This window comes from Physeter macrocephalus, chromosome 17 (genome assembly GCF_002837175.3).
Source record: "Physeter macrocephalus isolate SW-GA chromosome 17, ASM283717v5, whole genome shotgun sequence".
NCBI lineage: Eukaryota > Metazoa > Chordata > Mammalia > Artiodactyla > Physeteridae > Physeter > Physeter macrocephalus.
This window is the reverse complement of record NC_041230.1, coordinates 1,403,793-1,427,755: the sequence shown is the minus strand read 5'-3', so window position 1 is coordinate 1,427,755 and position 23,963 is coordinate 1,403,793. Positions and strand designations below refer to the sequence as shown.

General features: G+C 41.2%; 1 protein-coding gene across 8 annotated transcripts in view; it reads right to left on the bottom strand.

The window, feature by feature from the left end:
• Window positions 1-23,963, bottom strand: part of LOC102991179 (zinc finger protein 615-like) — a 55,311-nt gene that overhangs the window by 1,360 nt on the left and 29,988 nt on the right. For 5 of the 8 annotated variants that reach the window (XM_055079146.1, XM_024132584.2, XM_028477742.2 and 2 more), the window contains 2 exons: window positions 18,941-19,033; window positions 8,191-13,632 (listed from right to left, as the gene is read on the bottom strand). In XM_055079146.1, coding sequence (XP_054935121.1) covers window positions 11,726-13,632; window positions 18,941-19,033 — 2,000 coding nt within the window. In that variant the 3' untranslated portion in view covers window positions 8,191-11,725. Of the gene's footprint in view, window positions 1-8,190; window positions 13,633-18,940; window positions 19,034-19,313; window positions 19,475-20,175; window positions 20,327-23,963 lie in introns of those variants that run through there. The other 3 variants (XM_055079147.1, XM_055079148.1, XM_055079149.1) reach the window with 3 other exon arrangements.

Here is a 23,963-nt window from a genome sequence, read left to right as displayed (position 1 = left end):
AAAATATATGATAAGTAGACATACCGACAGAAATTTTAACAGACTTAAATAAATGGACTGATGAACTATGAATACGATTCAGAAAACCAAGCATTTTAAAGACGTCATGTCAACCCATGCACCTATGGTCAATTAATCTATGACAAAGGAGGCAAGAATATATAATGGAGAAAAGACAGTCTTTCAATAAGTGGTGCTGGGAAAACTAGATACTACATGTAAAAGAATGAAATTAGAACATTCTCTAACACCATACACAAAAATGAACTCAAAATGGATCAAAGACCTAAATGTAAGGCCAGACACTATAAAACTCTTAGAGGAAAATACAGGCAGCACATTCTGTCATAAATTGCAGCAATATCTTTTTTGATCCACCTGCTAAAGTAATGAAAATAAAAACAAAAATAAACGAATGGGACCTAATAAAACTTAAAAGTTTCTACACAGCAAAGGAAGCCATAAACAAAAAGAAAAGACAATCCACAGAATGGGAGAAAATATTTGCAAACCAAGTGACCAACAAGGGATTAATCTCCAATATATACAAAAAAACCATATTATCTCACTCATATGTGAAATCTAATTTTTAAAAAATGATACAAATGAACTTATTTACAAAACAGAAACACACTCACAGATTTTGAAAACAAATTTATGGTTACCAAAAGAGAAACGTAGAGGGGAGGGATAAATTAGGAGCTTGGGATTAACATACACACACCACTATATATAAAATAGATAACCAACAAGGACCTACTGTATAGCACAGGGAACTCAACTCAGTATTCTGTGACAACCTATATGGGAAAAGAATCTGAAAAAGGATGAATATATGTATACGTATAACTGAATCACTTTGTTGTAACCCTGAAACTAATACAACATTGTAAATCAACTGTACTCCAATAAAATTTTTACTGTATAGCACAGGGAACTCAACTCAGTATTCTGTGACAACCTATATGGGAAAAGAATCTGAAAAAGGATGAATATATGTATACGTATAACTGAATCACTTTGTTGTACCCCTGAAACTAATACAACATTGTAAATCAACTGTACTCCAATAAAACTTTTTAAAAAATAAAAGTAAAGATGTCATGTTTCCCAAATATATATATAAATCCAATGAAACTTCAATCAAAATCCTAAGCTGATAACTATATCCATCTATCAATTATGAGGATTTAAAGTTACTTTAGTTATGACAGTATAATACTAGTACAATGATAGACAAATGGAACAAAATCAAAAGCTTATAAACATGCATATATAAAGACTTGATAACAAAAGTAGCATTATAGAGAAGAGGGTAAGGATGTCTCTTTTTAAAAATGGTGCTGGGACAATCAGATATTCATGCTGGGGGTTGGGGGATTCCGAGACCAATGTTGAACCCCATCTCACAATATACACAAAAATCATTGGGGGAGATAACTGTCAATTTCAGTGGGAGAGGCAAATTAATAAAAACTTCAGGGGATAATATAGGAGAATCTCTCCATGATATTAGGGTATGAAAAGATATTTTAAACAAGCTATATATGAAGCACACCATAGGGACTTCCCTGGTGGTCCACTGGCTAAGGCTCCGCACTCCCAATGCAGGGGGCCTGGGTTCGATCCCTGGTCAGGGAACTAGATCCTACATGCCGCAACTAAGACCCGGAGCAGCCAAATAAGTAAATAAATTTTTTTTTAATGAGTTCTCATCAAAAAAAAAAATGAAGCACACCATAATGCAAATTATATATTCCTTCCGCTGGAGGAACTGGACAGCTACTTTGGAAAACATTTTGGCATCATCCATTTAGGTTGAAGTTATACACATCCTAAGACACAGAAATCTCACTCTGAGTATACATCTAAGTTATATATCTATCCCCCACTAAAATAAGGACACATTTGTGTCCCCCCAATGCAGGGGGCCTGGGTTCCATCCCTGTTCAGGGAACTAGATCCCACATGCATGCTGCAACTAAGAGTTTGCATGCCACAGCTAAGGAGCCAGCGAGCTGCAACTAAGGAGCTGGTGAGCCACAACTAAGGAGCCCACATGCCACAACTAAGGAGCCCGTGAGCCACAAGTAAGGAGCCCACCTGCTGCAACTAAGACTCAGTGCAACCAAAATAAATAAATACTAAAAATATATATATAAATGGAAGAGTTGAAAAAGCCTGTTCTTTACACAGAGAACAGATTTGTGGTTGCCCTAGAGGAGGGGGACTAGGGGAGGGATGGATTGGGAGTTTGGGATTAGCAAATGCAAACTATTATACATAGAATGAATAAACAACAAGGTGCTGCTGTATAGCACAGGGGACTATATTCAATATGCTGTGATAAACCATAATGGAAAAGAATATGAAAAAGAATGTATATATATATATATATATATACGTATCACTGAATCACTTTGCTGTACAGCAGAAGTTAACACAACATTGTAAATCAATTATACTTCAATAAAATAAACTTTTTGAAAAAGCATGTTCTTTAAAAGGACCAACAACACATATCCATTTGTAGTGAGATAGAAAGAAACCTGGTGCAAATAAAAAAATATAAGGAATTAATAGGGGACATAACTCAAATAAAACAGACATTTTTTTTGCCCTGAAAGAATACAATGAATATTTTTATTTCATTAAATTTGAAATCCTGGATGAACTCATAATTTTATGATCCTTCCGTCCTGGAAACATGTTAACTCCAGACAATATAGCAGGTGAATTTTAGGGTAGGCAACAGGACACAGATGTCCACTACCACCCCATTCACTTTCCTCCTTTGTACTGGAGAGTAGAGACAATGCATTGAGATAAGAATGAATTATAAACATTAGAAACTGGACAGAAAATTAAGGTTATATTCAGACAACATCATCATCGACGTGGAAAAAGAGACACAAGGAATTACTTATGTAAAAGACAAAACGTTCCCCCCATAAATCCCAAGCAGATTTTCACATATACTGCTGGCTAGAACTGCACTATATACCTAAGCTCATTTCATACTAATTGATCACTAGCAACGGGAACTGAAACTACCATGATTAACTAAGACCAACCAGTACTGGCATATGGGTCACCCTACCAGAAGGATGGATAGCTAAAAACAGGGATTCTATTAGCAAAGAAGAAGGAGGGAATGTTTGTCAGGCAAAAAAGCAACAGTGTCCACTGCTATATATTAAGTGGTGAGTGCAGGCGTTGGGAAACATTTTCCACAAAGTGATAGATACTATACATTTCTACTTTGAAGGTTAAGATCTGTCACAACGTTTCAATTCTGCCTTCGCATTGCGAAAGCAGCCATAGACGATACGTAACAGACGGGTGTGTCTGGATTAGTCCCTCGGGCTGCAGTTACTCATCCCCCTGGATAAAAGCCTAAAAAGCAGAAGGTTTCGAACTCCTGTCCTGGGCTGCACCACCTTCCTTCCCAGCGGTGGAGGCAGTAACCTCAACGAAACCACCAGCCAGGCGTCCAAAGCTTCAACCCTCACAAGCCTCTTTGTACCACAGACACTACACATTTCTTTATTAATCCAAAACCTGGACCAGACATCCCCACATGATGACCGTCCACCCTGGCCTCAACATCATTGAGCCCCATATTAATTCCCAAACCTGAAGCTGTTACCATCGTAAATACCACCTGCATCCTTTACAGAATGATCCGCAAAGACCCCCCATACCTTGCCAGTCAGGACACGGTCGCTGATCTCTACAGATTCTTAACCGATTTAACGACTCCCCACCAAAGTACCCCAACCACAGATAGACGTGCCAGACTCTGCTGTTTCCTCCCAAATACCTCCACCTTGGCGGTTCCCACCAGACCCTCCAATAATTCCGAGTCCACACTACACCATTTCCACCCTGTGGGAGTCACGTCACGCTGTCATAGACACACCTCTCATGAGAAAACACACACACACACACACACACACACACACACACACAACTTCAAGGGACAAATGCACACACTGACCCGATCTTCCCCAGCCCACAAAGAGAGTCTAAACGTAACCTTCCGCGAACCGCTTCTACTTCTGGACCCGTCGCCCAGATTTTTCGCCTGCCTACGGCGGCCGAAGACGGTCTGAGGCGTTTCAAGAAAGGCGGATGAGTGGATTCCGGTATTTCCCAGAGAGGCAATATGTCCGCGCCCAGCTCTCCGCGGCCCCACGGGGCGGCCATGTTGGGACACCTGACGTACAGAAGGCCAAGGGGGCGGGTTTGGGGCTGGGAGCCCTGGATGGTCCGGAAGGTGAGAAGCCACTGATGATATCTCATTTCCTGGCACTTAGACTCTTCAGAAAATTCGCAGATTTTCAGAGACTCGAGGTCTGCGAGGCAAATATGGAGCTACCTAAAGTGCGTTCGACGGGCTGGGCAGGAAAGTAATATTGCCGCGGCCTTTATTTTACCCCTTGTATTAAAAAAGTAGGGGGACGGGTTTCCAAATGGACCAAGAGTTCCGCTGTCGGTATGGCAGCAGAGAACGAATTCCCGGAAAGAGAAACGGCAATACATCCAGTAATCGGACATCCCCAGAAAGCTTTGGAGGAATATTTCTTGCAGGAAGCGGCTTTTAGGACAGAATACGATTTCGAGAAATCGGCACAGTGTGGAACAGGCCATCAGGTCCAGAAGAAAAGAGCTGCTGGGATGAAGCCTAAGTTTTGACTGGGATTAGAGCCTCGGAGAAAGGCCACTAAAAATGAGGCCAGTAAAGGTCTGGAGCCAATGAGAAAGGCACAACCACAATTGAGAGTCCCAAAGTGTTAAGATCAATAGCTATTTGGTCAAGACACTAAGATACTTCCATGGGGTAAGTCTTCTCAACAAAAGAGGCTGGGATAATTGTATACCTATTTGCAGAAAAATAACTTAAGACCCATAACTCTAAGCATACACAAAAATTAACTGGAAATAGATCACAGACCTAAATATAAGAGGTAAAAGTATGAAACTTAGGAGACAATCTCCACGAACCTAAGTTTAAGTTAGCCAAAGAGTTCTGCAGCAAGACAATAAAGGTTGAGACATAAAAGAAAAAATAATAAATTGGACTTAATTAAAATGAAAAACTTCCGTATTTTTAAGCACAACTTTAAGAAAAGTAATGAGTGGAGCCAGAGATTGGGAGAAAATATTGACACATTTAACGTGATAAAAGGACTTATATTCAGAATAAAGAGTTCTCAAAACTCAACAAATCAACTATCCAGTTACTTTTCTTTTTACGTAGAATTTTATCTTATTTTAATTTTTATTGGAGTATAGTTGCTTTACAGTATCGTTAGTTTACACCGTACAGCAAGGTGAATCAGCTATATGTATACATATATACCCTGCTTTTTAAATTTCCTTCTCATTTAGGGCACCACAGAGCATTGATTAGAGTTCCCTGTGCTATACGGTAGATTCTCATTATACCCAGTTTACTTTTTGGGGCTATGAAAATTTCTAAATATTGTATCATGGTGATGGCACAACTCTATAAACTTGCTAAATGTCACTGTATTATATACCCTTACTACTGGTAAATGTTATATGTAAATTATGACCATAAAGCTGTTAAAATGAATTGCTGTTCTATACTACAAAATTTATAGGGTATGAATATTTTTTAAAACACAACTAAAATTGCAAAATTATAAGCTACCTGGATTAAAAATAAATGGAGATATCTGGGGCATACAAGAAAAACAGTACAACAAATCTTGGAGTGATAATATAAGAATCTGGATAATGAGAGGATCATAATATAAACTGAACATAACTGAATCAGTTACATTTTTCAAGTATACCCACTTTAATGCATAACTTTTATATGTGACTCCAGTTACCATCCTACTATGATACTATTACAGCCATATTATTACACCCGTGATATTACAGCCATGTAATATTAATTATATATATACAAGAACAGTTTATAATATGGAAATGTTTATAATAAGAGATTAAGTGATGAAACTAGATCAAACCTTTTTTTTTTTTTTTTTTTTTTTTTAATGGACCAGGGAGCAAACCCAAAACCCCTGTATTGGAAGGACAGAGTTTTAACCACTGGACTGCGAGGGAAGTCCCTAGATCAAACCTATTTTTTACAGCTTTATTGAGATATAATTGACATAGATTATACCTATTTTATTTTTTAAATATTTATTTTCTTTAATTTTTTGGGGGGCGGTTTGCATCGGGTCTTAGCTGTGCCATGCGGGATCTTTGTTGAGGCACGCGGGACCTTTTGTTGTGGCGCACAGGCTTCTCTCTAGTTGTGGCATATGGGTGTTCTCTCTCTAGTTGTGGCATGCGGGCTTAGTTGCTCCGTGGCATGTGGGGTCTTCCTGGACCAGGGATTGAACCCACGTCCCCTGCCTTGGCAGGCGGATTCCCAACCACTGCACCACCAGGGACGTCCCAGGTATTTTGTATATTGACCTTCTTTTCCTCATTAAACAGGGGTTATGCATTTTGGAAAAGACACCTCTGAATTGAAGTCCCTTTCTAATAACATCATATCTAGGGGTATAGAATATCAAAGTGACAAAATTGTTCTACTGGTAAAGGTAATATTTGCCAGGTATCTCCACTGAAAATAGCAAAATAATTTCTGACCAAAAAGAACCATCATATAGAGCTAATATCAACAGATTTCAAGACTTATAGACCTTTAATAGTATTGGTGAAAGGACAAACACATAGATCAATGGAACAGAACAGAGATCCCAGAAAAAGACCCACATAAGTCAAGTATATTCAAGTGTTTGACAGAGGTACAAAGCTTATTCAAAGGAGAAAGACTTTTCAGGGACTTCCCTGGTGGTCCAGTGCTTAAGAACCCGCCTTCCAATGCAGCAGACGTGGGTTTGATCCCTGGTTGGAGAACTAAGATACCACATGCCGCAGGGCAACTAAGCCCATACGCCTCAACTAGAGAGCCTGCGTGCTGCAAACTACAGAGCCCACACGCTCTGAAGCCCGTGCCCCACAACGAAGAGCCCACGCGCCACAACTAAGACCTGACTCAGCCAAAAATAAATTTAAAAATGAAATAGACTTTTCAGCAAATGATGCTGGAACACTTAGTGGTCCATTGGCAAAAAAAAAAAAAGTATCTCAAAAGAATCTCAACACTTTCATCCCATAAGTCCTATACTGGTAAAGGACTGATACCCAGAACATAGAAAGAATTCTTAAAAGTCAACAATAAGGGACTTCACTGGTGGCGCAGTGGTTAAGCATCTGCCTGCCAATGCAGGGACACGGGTTCGAGCCCTGGTCTGGGAAGATCCCACATGCTGCGGAGCAACTAAGTCCATGCGAGCCCACGCGCCACAACTAAGACCTGACTCAGCCAAAAATAAATTTAAAAATGAAATAGACTTTTCAGCAAATGATGCTGGAACACTTAGTGGTCCATTGGCAAAAAAAAAAAAAGTATCTCAAAAGAATCTCAACACTTTCATCCCATAAGTCCTATACTGGTAAAGGACTGATACCCAGAACATGGAAAGAATTCTTAAAAGTCAACAATAAGGGACTTCCCTGGTGGCGCAGTGGTTAAGCATCTGCCTGCCAATGCAGGGACACGGGTTCGAGCCCTGGTCTGGGAAGATCCCACATGCTGCGGAGCAACTAAGTCCATGCGCCACAACTACCGAGCCTGTGATTTAGAGCCCATGAACCACAACTCCTGAGCCCACGTGCCACAACTCCTGAAGCCCGCACGCCTAGAGCCCGTGCTACGAACAAGAAAAGCCACTGCAATGAGAAGCCCACGCACTGCAACGAACAGTAGCCCCTGCTCGTCTCAACTAGAGAAAGCCTGCGTGCAGCAACGAAGACCCAACACAGCCAAAAATAAATTAAAAATAAATAAATAAATTTATTTTTTAAAAAAGTCAACAATAAGAAACCCCAATTTTAAAAAGGGGCAAAGGCTTTCAACAGACACTTGATCAAAGATAACAGATGGCAAACAAGCATATGAAAAAATGGTCTACATCATTTGTTATTAGGGAGATGCAAATTAAAACAGCTATATGATACAAGTACCCAACTATCAGACTTGCTGAAATTCAAAAAACTGAAAATATGAAATACTGGCTATAAGATGAAATAACGTGAACTTTTATTATTTGCAAGACACAATGCAAAAAATACAGCCTAGAAGGTAGGGAGATTCTTGAATGTATGTTTATACAGATGATCCCAAGTTTTAGAACGGTAGTCTGAAAAAAAATTTTTTTTCAATGAAACGGCTCTCATTGAGGAGTAGAATTTAGGAAAATGGTTATTCTTGTATCAAAGAAATCTGAAAGGAAATATCCAAGAGTAAATTTTGCAGTAAAATGAACAAATATCCTGTCTTTATTCCTATACACACCACTTGACCACAGTGCATTATTCTGATTTTTGTGGGGACAATGAGAAGAGTATATGTAGGAGACAAATTTTTAATAGGAACCTTGAGGAAGGATCCAAAGGTTGAGCCTCTAAACACCCACCAGCCTGGGACTATGGGTCTCAAAACTTCCAGACTCCTGTGCTTTCAAACACAGACAAACTCTGTACTCCCTAAACAACACTGACCTCAAATTCATTCTGAAATTTACCACAGACACTCTTTCCCATTGACACTCCTCCCCCAATTCCAGGCTTCTCCAGATCATGAGCTGGATATTAAATCGCTAACCTAGGGGAGAAGCAGTGCTCATTGGTTTCACACCTTCCATCAAGTTTTCAATTACCGAGTCTTGCAGACCTAACATATAGACCCTAAACCCTGACCAACAGGACCTTCAATCATTAAACACTTCAGATTAAGCCTTAATTTAAGGCTCCATCACTAATGCCCAGATTCCTCAGTGACTCAACCCAAATAGACCCCAAACACAGTCATTGACACGCATTCCCTCTTCACTGACCCCAAAGGCCCCTGACTGGGGATCCTCGCCCAGAATCAGGCTCAGCAGATCTTGAGCCTCTGAAGACTCCTCTGGAAGCTGCCAAAGGCTGAACCCGGTCCAAAACCACTTCTGATTGTGACGTGTTCTCCCTGCAGTGCTTCTGTAGCTGTTGCTAGGGAAGCCAAGCGCCTGGGAGGAGTGTGTCTGGCGAGGGCTCTGGGTTAGCTTCCGAAGTCCGAGTTCTGGCCGTGCACAGGTCCTATGACGTCACATGGCTCCATGACCTCACAGAGGTTTTGGCATTTAGGACGAGAGCAGCTTTAACGGCTGCTATCACTTTGCTGGGTGGGAAGACACAGAAATGTCTTATGGGCACCCCACTGCCTTCCTGTCTTTGCAAGAGATGGTCACAGGCATAGAGCTAAATTAAATTTTCAGAGGCCGGCACCTATCCAAGGCCAACGTGGTATGAGATGCATTTTAGTCATCAGTTTGGGCAAAACCAGCAAACTGATGGTGCCCTTGAACCCTTAGGCAGGAATACCTTGGGTACGGCCAGTTGCATGAACTCTGATATTCTTGTGGCAGAAAGGATGTGCAGAGAGCTTCTGGATGAATCTAAGGTTGAATTTACTTGAGGTCTATAGTGGAAAAATCCATAGTTGTATTTCTTTTACTCATGCTACTGCCACACTTGCAACACTTCTGACACGTCTGTCACCAAATATCGGGGGTGGGGCGTTTAATCACACCAAGCAATTCTTCACTACACCAACTGGGTCCTTAAGTGCGACTCAGTTCTAACACTGTCTACTCGGAGATAGTGTCAGATCCCACAGGTTAAGGGCTCAGTCCCATAAGACTGCTTCCACTCCACTTCAGATGCCAATCACACATAGCAGGTGCCCAAGTTACCTACAACTCGTCTGACTTGGCTACAAACCAGAGATTCCCATAACCTCTTCTTTGGGTTCAATTAGTTTTGCTAAATGGCTCACAGAACTCAGGGAAACACTTGCGTTTATCAGTTTATTAAGGGATATGATAAAGGATACAGATGAACAGCCAAATGAAGACAAAAAGAGGGCGAGGTGTGGGAGGGTCCCAAGCACAGGAGCTTCTGTCCCTGTACTGCGGTGTGTTACTCTCCACATACCTGAATGTGTTCACCCATGTAGAAGCTCTCCAGGATACCTACTATTGGGATTTTATGGTGGCTTCCTTACATAGGCATGATTAATTAGTAACTCCATTTCTAGCCCCTCTCCCTTCTCTGGAAGATGGGGAGTGGGCTGAAAATTCCAAGCTTCTAATCATGGCTGGGTCTCTCTGGTGACCAACTCCCATCCAGGAGCCCACCCAGAATCACATCAATAGAGTAAGAGACGCTCCACACGCTCTTATCATGTAGAAATTTACAAGGGTTTCAGAAGCTCTGTGCCAGAAACCAGGGGCAGAGACCAATATGTCTATTTTCTACAATTTCACAAGGTCAAATAGTCAACCTCAAAAGGATACATCCTAAATGATTCTATTTTTCTAATATTCTATAAATACAAAATTATGGATACAAAAAGATCTGTGATGCCAAGGGTTAGTGTCGGGGAAAGGATGTGACTATGAGGACGTAGCATGAGGGAGTTTGTCTTGACAAAGAATTCTGAATTTTTACTGGGGTGTTGGTTACAGGAACCTACATATGTGATAAAGTTTCTTAAGGCGATATATAAAAACCAAACAAAAACTACTACATGTTAAAACTGGTGCAATCAAAATAAACCCTGTAGTTAACAGCACTGTAACAATTTCACTTTCCTCTATTCGACCTTATATAACTACACAGTAAACTGTGTGGTTATTATAAGATTTTACCTTTGGGAGTAGTGGGCTGAAGGGCATTTAGGGAATCTCAGGAATATTTGTTTTTGTGATTCTAAACTTACTTCAAAATTAAAAGTTATAAAAACATCACATTTATATTAATTTTATAAACCCCCTGATGGTACTCACAAACTTGGTTAAACATATCCAAATCTGTTGTTATACTTATGAAACGAGTACATTTTTCATTTTGAAGTACTTCAAATATTCTGAAATAACACAAACTTGGAACTAAAGAAATGCAAAAGTTAAATAATGATAATTCAATCCATGTTGAGAGTAACTGCCCCTATGTAAAATTTATAAGATCAATGACAGGCAACTAGAAATATGGCTGAAGGTATCCTTCAGTTGCTTGTGAGGTGTAGTATCCCTTAAGTTAAGACTTGTAACAGAAAGCTCTCATTCATCATTTCCCCAAGGCTTCTTTCCTTCATCAAGTTGTCTGATATTTTGTTAACGTCCATCATATAGTATGTGTTTCTGCACGGATTTCCTGGCAAATGATGAAGCAATATTTACTACTGCAAACCCTGCCATATTCATTGCCACAGGAAAGTATTTCTCTAGTGATAACTGACATCTGTTGAGGTATTACTTCTGGGCAAAGGCTCTCCCACAATTATACTTCTACCACTTAGAAATATTCATTCATTCATGATCTATGATGATCACATATGATAGGGTTTATTTCCACTGAAGGCTTTCCTAGTCTTTCACACTCATAGGCTTTATCTCAGTATATACTTTTTAGACATAGAATGTCCTAAAATATTTTCACCAAAGCTGACTGTATCCGAGTAGTTTTGTAAATTTTTTCATTAATACAAAATATGAGGTAATTGATCACTAAAGATAATATCACATTCTTTGCATTGTGATTCTTCTCTGCATACTATTATCTTGAGGGTCTACAACCGGCAACAGGCTTCCCCAAAGTGACTACCTGTGAATTCTCTCATGTTTATCAAGGATTGACAAGTGGGCAAAAGCTTTCCCACACTCACTGCACCCATAGGGGCTCTCTCCTGTATGTTTTCTTTGGTGAACACTGAGCCCTGACTTTGTGGTGAAGGTTTACCCACATTCACTGCATTCATATCGCTTCTCTCCTGTGTGAATTCTCTGATGGGTAATGAGATCATTTTTGCACAAAGAGAATTTTCCACATTCAGTACCTGCAAAGAAGTCTTTCCTGAGTGAAATCTCTCATGTTGTATGAGGTGTGTCTTCTTCTTAAAGGCTTTACCACACTCATTGCATTTGTACGGTTTCTCTCCAGAGTGAGTTTGCTGATGCGTACCAAGAGTACTCTTCATGGTGAAGCCCTTGCCACATTCACTGCATGTATATGGTTTCTCTCCAGTATGAGTTCGCAGATGTGCGATGAGCTTCCTTTTCGCGGATAAGCCTTTGCCACATTCGTTGCATACATAGGGTTTCTCTCCTGTGTGAGTTCGCTGATGTACAACGAGATTGCCCTTCTGAATGAAGCCTTTTCCACAATCACTGCATATATAGGGTTTCTCTCCTGTGTGTGTTCGCTGATGTCCAATCAGCCGGGCCTTGGCTGGAAAGCCTTTTCCGCATTCACTGCACACGTAGGGTTTCTCCCCTGTATGAGTTCGCTCATGTACAATCAGTTGGCTCTTCACAGTGAAGCCTTTCCCACAGTCACTGCATATAAATGGTTTCTCTGCAATATGAGTTCGCTGATGTACAACGAGATCACCCTTCATGGTGAAGCCTTTTCCGCATACACTACATACATAGGGTTTCTCTCCTGTATGAGTTCGCTGATGTCTGATGAGAGGGTTCTTCAAGGTGAAGCCTTTTCCACAATCATTGCATGTATAGGGTTTCTCTCCAGTATGAGTTCGCTGATGTGGAATAAGACTCTTCTTCAAGGTGAAACTTTTCCCACATTCACTGCATACAAATGGTTTCTCACCAGTATGAGTTCGACGGTGTGCAATAAGACGCCTCTTCTCGATGAAGCCTTTTCCACATTCACTGCATATGTAAGGTTTCTCTCCGGTATGAGTTTTCTGATGTGTAGTGAGACTGAACTTTGTAGAGAAGGCTTTTCCACACAGACTGCATCCATGGGGCTTCTCCCCTGTATGAGTTCGCTGATGATAAAGGAGCAGACACTTTGTGGTGAATGCTTTCCCACATTCACTACATGTGTAAGGTTTCTCTCCCATATGACTTTTCTGATGTTTATTGAATTGCGATTTCTTGAAGAAGGTTTTATTGCATTCAGGGCACTCATAATGTTTCAGTCCGGTATGAGTTCTCTGATGTTCAGTGAGCCTGGATTTTCTGGAGAAGGCTTTCCCACACAGACTGCATCCATGAGGTTTTTCTCTAGTATGAACTCTCTGATGATCAAAGAGCTGAGACATCTTGAAGAAGGCTTTCCCACACTCACTGCATACATGGGCTTTCTCTGTGTTGTGAGTTCTCTGTTGCTTAGTGGACAGGGAGCTATTGTTGATGGGTTTTGCACTTACAGGAAATTTAATTTCAGTAAAAGATTGCTCGTGGTTAGCATGGAGAAGGGATTTCCCATCTGCATTAAACTCAGCAGAGTTCTTTAAGTTACAGCTTCTCTTCTGGTTTTCACAACTTATATTTGAATTTAAAGGTTTTTCAGTTAAGTCAAACATATCACAATTTTGCTTTAACAGGAAATGACTTTTGCTCTGATTAACAATATTTGCAAATGTATTATGTTCGCAGCATTGTTCCATAGTATTTTGAATGCTGTGATTTGGCAAGTGATGCTGCAGAAGGTCATCAACTTTCCTGATTTCTAGGAAAGAAGAGAACAAGGAATCATTCTGCAATCTCTCATAATCTTAATTTGGAAGAAAACTGTTTCAAAAAATGCCTTCATGTGAAGTACCTATTTAGTGACAATTCTATGTGTGGTATAAAAAGAAATATATTTGGTCTTCCTCCACAGAGCTCCTAAAGCCTTGTAATTTCCTAAGTGATTAGGATGCTAATGAGGTGACTTAGCATAGGGTTCCTACATAACCTCAGGATGGGACTGACCACCAGAAAGACTAAGTGATTAGAAGGTTGGAACTTTGAGCTCCACCCACCGGCCTCTGGGAAAGGAGAGAGGGCCTAAATATTAAAGCTCTATAAGAACTCTTAACAAAATTTGCTCAACCTTTGGATGGGTGAAAACATCCATGTGCCAGGAGGGTGGTGCACCCCAGTTCTGGAGACAGAAGCTCCCGCATTCAGGAATCCTTCAGACCTTGCCTTCTTGTACCTCTTCATTTCGATCCTTGTACCTCTTCACTTGGTTATAAACATAAGTAAATGTTTCTCAGTTCTCAGAGCTACCCTTGGAAATTAATTGAACCCAAGAAGCGGGTCATGGGAACCTCCAACTTACAGCCAGTTGGTCAGAAGCACAGGTAATAATCTGGACTTGCAATTGACATCTGACATGGGGACAACCATGTGGGACTGAACCCTTAACTTGTAGAATCTGACACTATTTCCACATAGATAGTATCAGAAATGAGTCAAAATTTAGGACATCCAGGTTTAATTCTACGTACAGACCACTGAAACAAAGGAATAAAGAAGGCAATTACAGTCTGTGAATCATGGTTAAAGGAGCAATGAATATGTAAGAGGTGGAGGAAATCAGGATATGTTCAAAGAAAAGACAAGGTTCACTGATGGACTTAATGGGAAAAGCACAGAAGAGGTTAAGACTCAAGGATTATTCCAAGAATTATGTGGTTTCAGCCACTGGGTAGGTGGAATGCCTCTTAATAACGTGAGGAATATTACTGACGTCCAGAATGAGAGGAAAATCTAGCACGCATTGTGAAACAAAGTTTAAGATAACTATTACAGGGACTTCCCTGGTGGTGCAGTCTTAAGAATCCGCCTGCCAATGCAGGGAACATGGGTTCAAGCCATGGTCCGGGATGATCCCATGCCACGGAGTAACTAAGCCCGTGTGCCACAACTACTGAAGCACACGCCTAGAGCCTGTGCTCTGCAACAAGAGAGGCCTGTGCACCGCAGCGAAGAGTGGACCCCGCTTGCTGCAACTACAGAAAGCCCACACGCAGCAACGAAGACCCAACGCAGCCAAAAATAAATAAATTAATTTTAAAAAAACAAAAGATGACTATTACATACCCGAGTACTATACAAACATGAACAGGTTGAATATATAAATCTTTAAAAAGGTCTTATCTGAAAATAGCAATGTGGATATCATCAACATAGATTATTCAAAGACAGAGAACTGGATGAGACTGTGTTTAGAAACATGTAGAATAAAGGTGAAGGCACAGGGCCAAGGCTTTAGCCATTCCAACATGTAGAGTTTGGAATTCAATTAAGCCCACCTAAGAGAACCAAACATTGAGTATTGTGATCACGGGTCCCCTGAAGATCCAGGTATACAGAACAAAATACAATGATGAGTAAGACGTGGATCCTCAGCATCTGATTTCAAGGTAAGTGTGACAGACTATTGAAAGACTGGTTATCATAGTCTAACATCTTGCCGTCCTTCTTCATTCTGTAGACTACCATTCACCTAACTCTACCAAAGCACTAATTTGAATTTTTTAGAATTTCTCTTATTGAAGTGTAGTTGATTTAAAATATTGTGTTAGGGGCTTCCCTGGTGGCGCAGTGGTTGAGAGTCTGCCTGCTGATGCAGGGGACACGGGTTCGTGTCCCGGTCCGGGAAGATCCCACATGCCGTGGAGCGGCTAGGCCCGTGAGCCATGGCCGCTGAGCCTGCGCGTCCGGAGACTGTGCTCCGCAACGGGAGAGGCCACAACAGAGAGGCCCGCATACCGCAAATAAATAAATAAATAAATAAATAAAAGAAAATAAATTAAATATTGTGTTAGTTTCTGGTGTACAGCAAAGTTATTCATTTATACATACATAAATATACATATATATTTATATTCTTATCCATTATGGCTTACTACAGGATACTGAATATAATTCCCTGTGCTATACAATAGTACTGTATTGTTTATTCAATTCTATATAAAATAGTTTGCATCTGCTAATCCCAACTAACCTCAAATTTAGAAGAAAGCTTCTGTAACCAAGATTCCAACTAATAGTCTAGCTGGAATATACCCTATGTTCCTATGTGAAAAGGGTACGTTGGTATGCAGTTTACTCCATCCCTGCATCTTGCAAAGAAAGGAGTGGCCGTGACTGATAGGTCCAGAGGCACCAGGCTTGGGTGAGCTTCCCTGGTTGGCAACACTTCACACATGTTGTCAAACACTCAAACATCATTGCTGGGAAAATTCAGCACTGTTCACATAACTCCACTGGTAGAGGACAACCGGGAGCTTGTGTGCAGTCTCTCCTGGATTCTTTCCCATGCATATTTCATCTTTGATGACTTTAATCTGTATTATTTTATTGTCACACATTGTAACCAAGAGTATAAAAGTACATTCCCCTCCCCAATAATGTCTACCTTCTATAAAGTAGGCAAAGTGATCCACTTTAAAAATGGTATAATGCCACTCCGGACTACTCAAAATCCCCTGTTTCCTCAACTTATTCAGAAAAGAATCAAGGTCTTGAATGCCCTTGATAGGCAGTTTGTGAACTATGTACCAAAACCCTCAAGCTACTACCCTGTTACCCGTAACTCCAGTCATTTTCCCTCTTGCTCAGTCCCTTCTACCCATGTAAGTTTCCCTGAAGTTCCTCAAACACATTCCAGATTCAGGTCTTTCAACTTCCCACTGTCTCATATTTGGAAAACTCCTTACCCAGGAAGATTACTCATATCCCTCATCTATGTGCTCAAAGGCACCTTATCAGAGAGCCACTCCCATTCCCAAAAGGGCAGTTCCAAGCCCCAACACCCACTCTTCCATTAGCTGCTTTAATTTTCCTTACAGCAATTTTTATACTAAGACATGTTAGTTACTCATTTGTTTATTATTCATTATAGAGTATTTCAATTGAGAACGTACTCCGTGCGAAGGGACAAGATATATATTTTTTCCTGTATTGTATTGCTATTAGCTTCAAAACTATTATGCTATTAGGCTCTCAAAATGCAAGTTTTAAAGGAGTAAAGCTATCACATCAATTGCAGAAGGCAATCATATGTATGGAACGTATTAAGAATACTTAGGGGACTTCCCTGGTGATCCAGTGGTAAAGAATCCACCTTCCAATACAGGGGACGAGGGCTCGATCCATGGTCGGGGAACTAAGATCCCACATGCAACTAAGCCCACGCGCCACAACTACTGAGCTCAAGCGCCACAACTAGAGAGCTCACGTGTCACAAACTACAGAGCCCACACGCTCTAAAGCCCACGTGCCACAACCAGAGAAGAGAAAACCCACACGCCACAACTAGAGAGAAGCCATGTGCCACAATGAAAGAGCCGCATGCCTTAAGGAAAATCCTGCATGCCACAGATACGAACAAACGCAGCCAAAAAAAAAAAAAGAAGAGGACAAAAACTCTTGACTCTTTATAATCAAGATGATATCATATCACGGGATCATTGAAAGAGAAAGTGTATCACATATGGCAGGAAACAGGGTTAACTGGGACTAAGTGTCATCAGAATATGATGGGAAAATAATCAATTGTATTTCTACATTCTAGCAATGAATAATCTAAAAATGCAATCAAGAAAAAATTCCGCTTACTATAATATCTAAAAGAATACCAATTTATTTAGGAATAAATTTAAGAACGGAAATACAAAACTTATATTCTGAAAGTTTAAAAAACATTTTGGAAGACATTAAAGGCCTAATTAGATTTTAAAAGATCCAATGATCATGGAACAGAATGCTTAATATGGTTAAGATGGAATGACTCCCCAAATTGACATACAGTTCAATATAATCCCTATCAAAATCCCAGGCAAGGGCTTCCCTGGTGGCGCAGGGGTTGAGAATCTGCCTGCCAATGCAGGGAACACGGGTTCGAGCCCTGGTCTGGGAAGATCCCACAGGCCGCGGAGCAACTGGGCCCGTGAGCCACAACTACTGAGCCTGCGCGTCTGGAGCCTGTGCTCTGCAACAAGAGAGGCCGCGATAGTGAGAGGCCTGCGCACCGCGATGAAGAGTGGCCCCCGCTCACCGCAACTAGAGAAAGCCCTCGCACAGAAACGAAGACCCAACACAGCAAAAAATAAATAAATAGAATAAATTAAAAAATTAAAAAATCCCAGGCAAATTTTTTTTTCTGCAGAATTTCACAAGCTGATTCTAAAATTCAGATGGAAATTCAAAGGCTCCACAATACTCAAAATAGGCTTGAAAAAGTTGGAGGATTTACATTTTCCAGTTTCAAAGCTTACTGCAAAGCTATAATAATAAAGGCTACTAGGAGGATATATACATATAAAATACTCCAAAACTGATGCTGGTGATAGTTGCACAACTATGTGAATATAATAAAACACCACTGAATTATATAACTTAAATATGAATTAAATCTAAATAAAACTGTTAAAAAATATAAAGCATGAACAGAAGCTTTAGGAAAATAAATACAATGATAAAGTCTAAGAACTACAAGAGAATCTGAATTAGCAAAACTACGAAGGAAGTTATTTGAAGCAGACAGAAGTTATGATCTAGTTCTAACATGTAGCATGGTAAAAACATCTTTTCTAGCATCCAAGGTGGGGTTGGATGTTATGGTGGGAAATCATTATTTCCCAGCTGGGCAGGAAGAAGGTACAGTAGTAAGAAGAGTGATGAATTCAAAGTTCGCTCTTTCCAGAGAGGCCTGGAAAATGGAATTTCACAGCAAGACAAGTGGTAACACAGAGATCCTGTAACGGTGAATGAAGAAGAGGAAGATTTGAAAATCCTAGGAAGAGGAAAACTATGCAAACAAAAACAAGATGCATAATAAACAGGGATCAGATCTCAAAAGAGAACAAAGCGATATATTTTCCTCTTAACTTCTACAAGGAAAAAGAGTTCTTACACCGGAAGAGAGGTACGTGGTAGGGCTGTTTATGTTTTCTCAGACACTATCACAGCTCTGACGCCTTCTCTCCTGATCAGAGTGTGACTTCCCTGGCTTCCCACCTTGCTGAGTCTCACCCACTCACCTGGACAGATTTGAACGTGGCTGTCATCTTCTACTGGCCACAGTTCTCCTCGTTCCAACCTGGAGACAGCATCTGGTTTGCTGGCTTGATACCCTGTTCATGAAAAATGACAGAAGACTTAGACATATAGAACTGGGCTGGGATACGGCAGGAAGGGATAATGGTACATGGAGGGAATAAACAGGTTTCACATCTGTAATCTCAAGGCTTTTCTCTCAGGAGAGGGGCTATTATACCCTCTAGTCTGGGGCAAGAGAAGGATCTGAGACTTGACCATTTCAGAGGAATGCAGTTAGTCGGAAGAGTTAAGAGGCTGAGAGTGGAACGGCCACTGCCGGGCACCCTCTGAGGGACCCAGGGGAGCCGTCCTCACCCATGGACAACAAGTTGCTATAGTTCTCCAGCATCACGTCCCGGTACAGGTCCTTCTGATCAGGGTCCAGGAGCTGTCACTCCTCCCATGTGAACTTCATAGCCACGTCGTCATGTCAGGGATTCCTGTCATAACATGGTCTTATTTAGCGAAGTGATGTTCTTTGGGTAATATGGAAAAATGTAAAGGAAATTATTCTGCTCACTTGTGCCATATGGGAAATTAGTGGGGTTTTTTCCTTCACACGCTGTGATAGAGTAAGAATCCTAGTAAAATATTACGTTACTGTGCAGTTTTCCATTCATTCAACTAAAGTTGAAAATTCAAAGAAGTTTCGGTAATGTACCGTTAATTCCTCTAGCTGATGTAAGAACATCTGCAATCTCTATATATGTGAGCATTTGTAAAGGAAAAACCCAGTTTCGTCTCCTTCCTGTGTGGTGAAAAACCCAGTTCTTCTCCACTGTGTGCTTCTCCCCTGCGAGTCTCCTTTATTACCCACACAGAACACTTCATTTCTGACCCTTCTGGTCACCAAATGTGTGGAGACTTTTTCCCCACAACAAGCAATTCTCTGCCCTACCAGCTGGGTGTCCTATAATTTAAATCAATTCTGACACTTTCTACCCAGAGATAGCGTCAGATCCCACAGGTTGTGGGCTCAGTCCCGTAAGACTTCACGGTCCCCACTTCAGACACCAATCACAAATCCAGGTTGTCACCTGTGCTTCTGACCAGCCAGCTATAGATCAGAGGTTCCAATAACCCCCTCCTCGGGTTCAATTCACTTGCTAGAGGGGCTCACAGAACTCTGGAGAACACTTATGTTTACCACTTTATTAAAGGCTATGATAAAGGATACGGGTGAATATCTAGATGGAAGAGATGTGTAGGGCAGGATATGTGGGAAGGGGTGCCATGCTACCACAACATCTTAGGGCACGTCCACGTGTTCACCAACCCAGAAGTTCTCTGAACATCATAGTTTGGGGATTTCATGGAGCCTTCATCATGTAAGCATGATCAATCATTAACTCCATTTTCAACCCTTCTCCCTTCTCAAGAGAACAGGGGGTGGGGATAAAAAGGACAAGCTTCTCATCATGGCTTGGTCATTCTGGTGACCAGCCCTCATCCAGTAGCCCACTCAGAGTCACCTTGGTAGAACAAAGTTACTCCTGTCACCCAGGAAATGACAAGTTTCAGGAGCCCTGTGTCAGGAACAGAGGTCAAAGACCAATATTAGAATAAGAGATGTTCCTAGCGTTCTAATCACTTAGGGAATCACAAGGGTTTTAGGAGCTCTGTGCCAGGAACAAGGGGCAGAGACCAATACATATTTTCTATTATCTCATAAGCATCTATTTACTAATACTGAACTCTATGATTCTTATAAGTATATGAATAATACAGATTCCTAAATTCACCATTAGCAGTTGAGCCAATACCAAAACCAGTAATGAAGAGATTCCAGATGCCAGAATCACAAGACAATACATGCTAATTTCAGTAGTTAATATACTAAATGAAACAAAAGAAACTGTATAAAACATGTAGAGAGCACAGTGGGTTATTAGATGATCAAATCTGTAAAGAAATTATGCTTTAAAGAATATATATGGACACAGACTGATGCATATGCATGTGTGTAGATTAGACAGGATTAATATCATAATAGATAAAATGAAGAAACAGCTGTAGGAAACATGTTTTTACATTTATGAGAAGGACAGTTAAGGACTGCAGTTAAGGACCTCACTCACCACATCACCTCTATGGAGAACCATCAAAGTCCTATGTGAACTTGAGACCCACGTGCCATGAAACATTAACATCTCTTGAGGAACTGGTCTGCTTTTGTAATAGGGAAGAACAAATCTGACTCCATATCAGATCTGTTCCTTTTACTTTAACCTCACTTTAACCTTTGTGCCCTGTTGCCTGTACTTAGTCATGCTGGCTCTGTACATTTTGTAAAAGAATGCTGCCTATAGCTTGAAATATACAAGAACATCCGTGACCTGACCTGAACAGAGAATAACATTTGTCTCGTTCAAAGTTTACAAAAACATGGTGACCTGACCATGACCTGACCTACATGACAGCTGCAAGAACAAAGAATCCAACACGACCAAGAAGTGTGCAACAACTAACCACATCCCTCCCTCACCCTGCCTTTAAAAGGGCTTTGCTGAAAGCCTTCAAGGAGTTCCAGACTTTTTAAGGCATGAGCCACCTGACTCCTTGCACGGTCCGGCAAAAAACCCTTCTCTGCTCCCAACTCCGACGTTTCAGTATTTGACCTCACTGTGCTTCAGGCACACAGTCTTGCGTTCAGTAACAACCTTACTAACAATCTTCATCCATTTTTTCCTCTTCCAGCCTGTATTTACGTAATGTCAAATCTCATTTGTCCTCTACAAGCAGCATATCCAGAACCTCACCAACACTGAACCCTCCACACATGCTGAAGCCAACCATTCTCGCAGTCACCATGTTTTTTGCAATAGCCTCCTACGAGGCTTTCCTGTTTGCCGCCCTGCCCACTATTGCCTACTTTCTACAGAAGCCAAAAGGATTCCTTGAAAAATGTAAATTATTTCATGTCATTCCAGTACTCAAGAACTCCTCGTGTTTTCTTTTTTTTTCAAATTAATCAATTAATTTATTTTGGGGTGTGTTGGGTCTTCGTTGCTGCGTGCAGGCTTCCTCTAGTTGTGGCGAGCAGGGGCTATTCTTCCTTGCGGTGCGTCGGCTTCTCACTGCTGTGGCTTCTCTTGTTGCAGAGCACGGGCTCTAGGCGTGTGGGCTTCAGTAGTTGTGGCTCGCGGGCTCTAGAGCACAGGCTCAGTAGTTGTGGCACAGGGGGTTAGTTGCTCCATGGCATGTGGGATCTTCCTGGACCAGGGCTCGAACCTGTGTCCCCTGCATTGGCAGGCAGATTCTTAACCACTGTACCACCAGGGAAGTCCTCTCCTCGTGTTTCCTCATCTTATTAGGGAGTAAAATCACGCTTCCTTGAAATGGAATACGTGACCAATCTAACCCCCCCCTACCCCGCCCCCACTGCTACTGCCTCTTTGGCCTCATACCCATCACTTTCCAGAAAGCACACTCTGCTCTGTCCACACAGGCTCCTTAATGTTTCTCAAACTCATTCGTGGCTCAGCCTTTTAAACCCGCTAGCCTCTCTACTTGGAAAACTCCTAACCCGGCAGCCTACTAACTTCCCACATTTCTCGGCTCAGAGGCACCTTATCTGAGAGGTGTTCCCTGCCTAAACAGGAGCCCCAGCACCTACTCGTCTGTTATGCTGACTAAAGTTTTGTTTCTTTAAGTTTTACTGAAGTATAGTTGATATACAATGTTGTGCTAATTTCTTCTGTATAGCAAAGTGATTCAGATATACGTATATATCCTTAATCATGTTCTTTTGCATTATGGTTTATCACAGATATTGAATATAGTTCTCTGTGCTACACAGTAGGACCTTGTTGTTTACCCATTTCACATGTAATAGCTTACATCTGCTAACCCCAACCTCCCATTCCATCCCTCCCCCACCGCTCCTCCCCCTTGGCAACCACAAGTCTCTTCTCTATGTCTGTGAGTCTGTTTCTGCTTTGTAGATATGCTGATTTGTGTCGTATTTTAGATTTCACCTATAAGTGATATCATATGGTATTTGTCTTTCTCTTTGACTTACTTCGCTTAGTATGATAATCTCTAGGTACATCCATGTTGCTCAAATAGCATTATTTCATTCTTTTTTTGTGGCTGAGTAGTATTCCACTGTGTATATGTACCACATCTTGTTTATTCATTCATCTCTCAAAGGACATTTAGGTTGTTTCCATGTCCTAGCTACCACATCTTGTTTATTCATTCATCTCTCAATGCACATTTAGGTTGCTTCCATGTCCTAGCTATTGTGAACAGTGCTGCTATGAACATAGGAGTGCATGTATCTTTTTGAATTATAGTTTTGTCTGGATATATGCCCAGGAGTGGGATTGCTGTATCATATGGTGACTCTGTTTTTAGTTTTTTGAGGAACCTCCATACTGTTTTCCATAGTGGCTGCACCAATTTACATTCCCACCAAGAGCATAGAAGGGTTCCCTTTTCTCCACACCTCCTCCAGCGTTTGCTATTTGTAGAATTTTTTTCTTTTTTTTTTGGCCACCCCACAAGGCTTGTGAGATCTTAGTTCCCCGACCAGGGATTGAACCCAGGGCCTTGGCAGTGAGAGCATGGAGTCCTAATCACTGGACCACCAGGGAATTCCCTGTAGACTTTTTCATGATGGCCATTCTGACCGGTGTGAGGTGGTACTAACTGTAGTTTTGATTTGCATTTCTCTAATAATTTATGTTACTTAATCTTTATCATAGCACATTTCACCTCCTAGATATATTATTTTTTTTTAATTTATTTTTTTATTTAGTTAAGTTTTGTTGCGGTACGCGGGCCCCTCACTGCCGTGGCCTCTCCCGTTGCAAAGCACAGCCTCCGGATGTGCAGGCCCAGCGGCCATGGCTCACAGGCCCAGCCGCTCCGCGGCACGTGGGATCCTCCCGGACCGGGGCACGAACCCGTGTCCCCTGCATCGGCAGGCGGACTCCCAACCACTGCGCCACCAGGGAAGCC